The sequence below is a fragment of the Monodelphis domestica genome, chromosome 6 (genome assembly GCF_027887165.1).
Source record: "Monodelphis domestica isolate mMonDom1 chromosome 6, mMonDom1.pri, whole genome shotgun sequence".
Taxonomy (NCBI): domain Eukaryota; kingdom Metazoa; phylum Chordata; class Mammalia; order Didelphimorphia; family Didelphidae; genus Monodelphis; species Monodelphis domestica.
This window is the reverse complement of record NC_077232.1, coordinates 24,880,196-24,884,320: the sequence shown is the minus strand read 5'-3', so window position 1 is coordinate 24,884,320 and position 4,125 is coordinate 24,880,196. Positions and strand designations below refer to the sequence as shown.

Sequence of the window (4,125 nt, the reverse complement as noted above, 5' to 3'; positions counted from 1 at the left end):
TCAGAACCACTCTGCCTCAGGCTGAGCCAAAGAGGGCATTAAGGCCTTGGAAAGCCAAGGAAAAGAAACAGGTCAGTCCTTATCACTCACATGACCGGTTTGAAGGAAAGCTATCTGCCAGGCTCCTCCAAGCTCAAGTTCCCAAATTGAACTGAACTCTAGCCCTCTCCACAGGAAGTCATAAGAACTCCAGAGGCTGTTCTCTCCATCACTTCCTGCATCTTACATGTGCCAATGATGGCTCAAGCTTGAGTTAGGACAGCCCAGAGGTCTGTCCTTTTTTTGCACATGTCTTTTGAAGTCCATCTCCTCAGATAATTAAATCTTGATTTTAATGCAGACATACCTAACTAAAAAGGGAGGAGAAATGTAGTTTCTAAGAAAGAACTGATTCTGTTATTCCAAGTATCTCTATTGTTATTGATGAGGAAATAGCTAAATCAGATCTTCTGAAGAATGGTCTGATTAGGGTGGAATAGTTTTGAAATTCACAATACAAAATTAACCTAAATAAGTCATCAGCATTTCTATATATCTCCAACCCATCTCAGCAGCAAGAATTAGAAAGAGAAATTCCATTTAAACTCAAACTAGACAATATAAAATACCTAGGAATCTACCTGCTAAGAGCAACACAGGAACTATATGAACAAAACTACAAAACACGCTCCACAATTAAAACTAGATCTAAACAATTGGAGAAAAAATGATTTCTCATTGGTGGGATGAGCTAACATAAATATATGAATCCTGAGATAATAATAACAATTTTTTTTTTAATTTTTGAAAGACTAGAAGAGATGAATTTACTTTGTTTAGATATAAGTTAAGAAATCTAAAAGTAATAAGTAAATTGTAAAGAAGTAAACTAAGTTTGATTTTCAGGAAAAAAAATACAAAACATCCTAAAAATGAGAATTATATTAAAATGGAATGTAATGCATTGGGGGAAAATGGATTATGCTAGATCTCTGATTCATAGGCAGAAGGCTTTTGATATTTTTTGCTATTTCCTACAAATTTGAGAATAGTTAAAAATGAAATTAAACATATATAAACACAAAATAAACATCCAAAAGAGTAAATATATTTAACCAATATGTTTATTTTATTGTATGTAACTATCATAAATATATTGGTCTGGATGATGTTTAATATAGTATGCTTTCGAAGGTAGTGAGCTCCTTGTCAGTGGAGATACTTAAAAAAGAGCTGGATGGCCACTTATAGGAAATATTATAGGAGTGATTTTTATTCATAAAGAATACAAACTTGACAAGATCTTTCTGAACCATAAGATGTTGTGGGCTGAAAAAATCAATGGATATCATTGGTTCACACATTATTTAAAGTGAAACACACAATGACCAAGTAACTAAATACAGCAGACATTATTATTTTTGCATTTACGGAAACAGAGATGCTATCTCTTTACATGCCTTGCTAATTGGCCTCAGTTAAAAAAAAGACCAATGAGGGTCAGAGTCAGGAAATATATATGTATGCATACACACATATTTCTATTAGTATATTATATATGTATTATGTATGCATATAAACATGTATATATGTATATATATACACATGTATATATACACATATACATACCCATGCTTATGTGTGTATATATAGAACCCATTCCTTGACTAAGCTAAGTAAATAAAAGCTTAATGGATTTTTGTTTGGTTTCATGCTACTTTTTTCACCTTGACTTTGTTGCATTTTCAGTTCTACATTTTCTTCATCCTATTTCCACTCCCCAAACCCCATGAAAAAGCAAAACCACAAAATGAATTACAAACATGTAAATTTGCATAAAGTAAATTCTTGATTTTTCCATGTCTAAAAAAGCAACAATTAATGCTATCTTTGCTCTTATACCATCACATTTCTAAGAGGAGGATGCTATCACATATGAATACTTTTGCTAATTAATTTTTATAAAGAAATTATACTAGAAAAACTCCCAAGAATTGATTTAATCTGGCTCATAAGATTTTTGTGTTTCATATCATAGGAGGTATTTAAGAAGCAACAAAAAGGCCACTTGAGAAATTATCTGATTCTTGCTCTGTTGCAGTTTGGATAAAATTATGCAGGTGTTGTGTCCAACTCTGGCATTCTGCGATCATGTGAAGTGAATGATCAGAAATCAGTGCTATTTTATAAAGCCCCCAAGTGTCCTGAACACAGGATATCTAAGTGATACATTAAATCAATCATTATAGACTCTAATGTTATATTCATGAAACTCTCCCCTGAAATGTAATTGGTGGACTTCTGACATAGCATTTCTGATGTTGTCTAATGTTTTTTTTTTCAGAAAAAAATGTCCACTTTCTGATGCTTAAAAAGAAGATGAACAATAGGAATAATGTCACTGAATTTATTTTTATGGGGTTTTCCCCAAATATTCAGGTTCAGATTCTGTACTTTGTTATTTTCTTGTTTTGTTACATAGCTATTTTGATGGGAAATTTCATTGTCATCATCTCTATCACATGTAGCCAGCTTATTGAACAACCGATGTATTTCTTCTTGGCTTATTTGTCCTTCATTGATGTTTGCTATACCTCTACGGTAACCCCAAAACTCATCAGTGACACATTGGCTGAAAGGAAGAGTATTTCTTATACTGTTTGATCCAGCTCTTCACTGTGCACTTCTTTGGAGGGGTGGAGGTCTTTATACTCACAGGGATGGCCTATGACCGATATGTGGCCATTTGCAAACCACTCCACTACATGACTATCATGAGCAGACACAGGTGTAATGCATTGATTGTGGCTGCATGTGGTGGAGGTTTTGTACATTCATTTGCACAGTTTCTTCTTGCTGTTCTCTTACCTTTCTGTGGTCCCAATGCTATTGATCACTATTTCTGTGACATGTATCCATTGCTGAAACTTACCTGTACAGACACCTATAATTTGGGTCTCTTAGTAATAGCCAATTCAGGAATGATTGCATTAGTGGTTTTCATGGTCCTTATGGCTTCTTATGCTGTGATCTTATATACTCTTCGGGCACATTCTTCTGAGAGCTGCCAAAAAGCTCTTTCCACTTGTGGTTCCCATATTACTCTTGTAGTCCTGTTCTTTGGACCTTCCCTTTCATTTATATTAGACCAGCCACTACATTCCAGGAGGATAAAGTTTTGGCTCTGTTTTATACCATCATTGCTCCCATGTTCAATCCCTTGATCTACACTTTAAAGAATTCAGAAATGAAAAATACCATGAAGAAGGTATGGAGCAGAAACCTATTTGGAGGCAGAAAACAATTGCTCTAAAAGGCATTGCTGAACTTTGACTGTGGGCCTTGATGTATGATACAATACCAACTCATTCAGCATAGATGTATTAGAGGCCTCATGGGCAAATCAGGTATTTAAGAGGCTACTCACAAATAGTTTGCAATGAAATGTAAATCTAGAAGAAACTTCAGAGTTCATGAAATTTATTGCATTGATTGGACCAATGAGAAAACAAGAGTCAGGATTGGTAAAATGACTTTCCTAAGGCAACACAACTGATATTCGCCACAACACTTGTATTCATTTTTTCTTACCCCAAATGCAATGTTCTATCTTCCATTGCACTTTGTCATTGTAAAGGTTAATGAATCATGAATAAGAGCTGCTTTATTTGCTAGTAATGTTCTGTTAATGTATTGTTATTTTATGTTTATTTAATCATAAGGCAAGTAAAAAAGAAAAAAAAAACATTACCAGAAATTTTCCCCTTTTAATGACTTCTTCTTTTAAACCATTACCTTCCATCTTGAAATCAATACTTTCTATTGGTTCCAAGGCAGAAGAGTGGTAAAGGATACTCAATGGGGGTAAAGTGACTTGGCCAGGGTCACACAGCTGGTAAGTGTCTGAGGCCAGATTTAAACCTAGGACTTCCCATCTCTAGGCCTGGTTCTCAATCCATTGAGTCACCCAGCTGCCCCCCACCCCTTTGAACTACTTCTTAAGTAGTGGGGTAGACATATTACAAGCTGGCTGAATCTATATGATACTATTTAATAACAGCTTGTGTGTAATAAATAGATATAAATATATAGAGAGACAGAGAGAAATACAGAGGGAGAGGAAGGGGAAGAGAGAAAAAGATTAAG

At 34.6% G+C, this 4,125-nt stretch overlaps 1 protein-coding gene across 1 annotated transcript; it reads left to right on the top strand.

Moving 5' to 3' along the window:
- The first annotated feature begins 2,344 nt into the window (after positions 1-2,344).
- LOC100618411 (olfactory receptor 4P4-like) lies at positions 2,345-3,383 on the top strand. The gene is given in 3 exon segments (XM_016422853.2): positions 2,345-2,632; positions 2,635-3,108; positions 3,111-3,383. Coding segments are annotated over 3 exon segments (930 nt in total). The 5' UTR covers positions 2,345-2,358; the 3' UTR covers positions 3,293-3,383.
- The last annotated feature ends 742 nt before the right edge of the window (positions 3,384-4,125 follow it).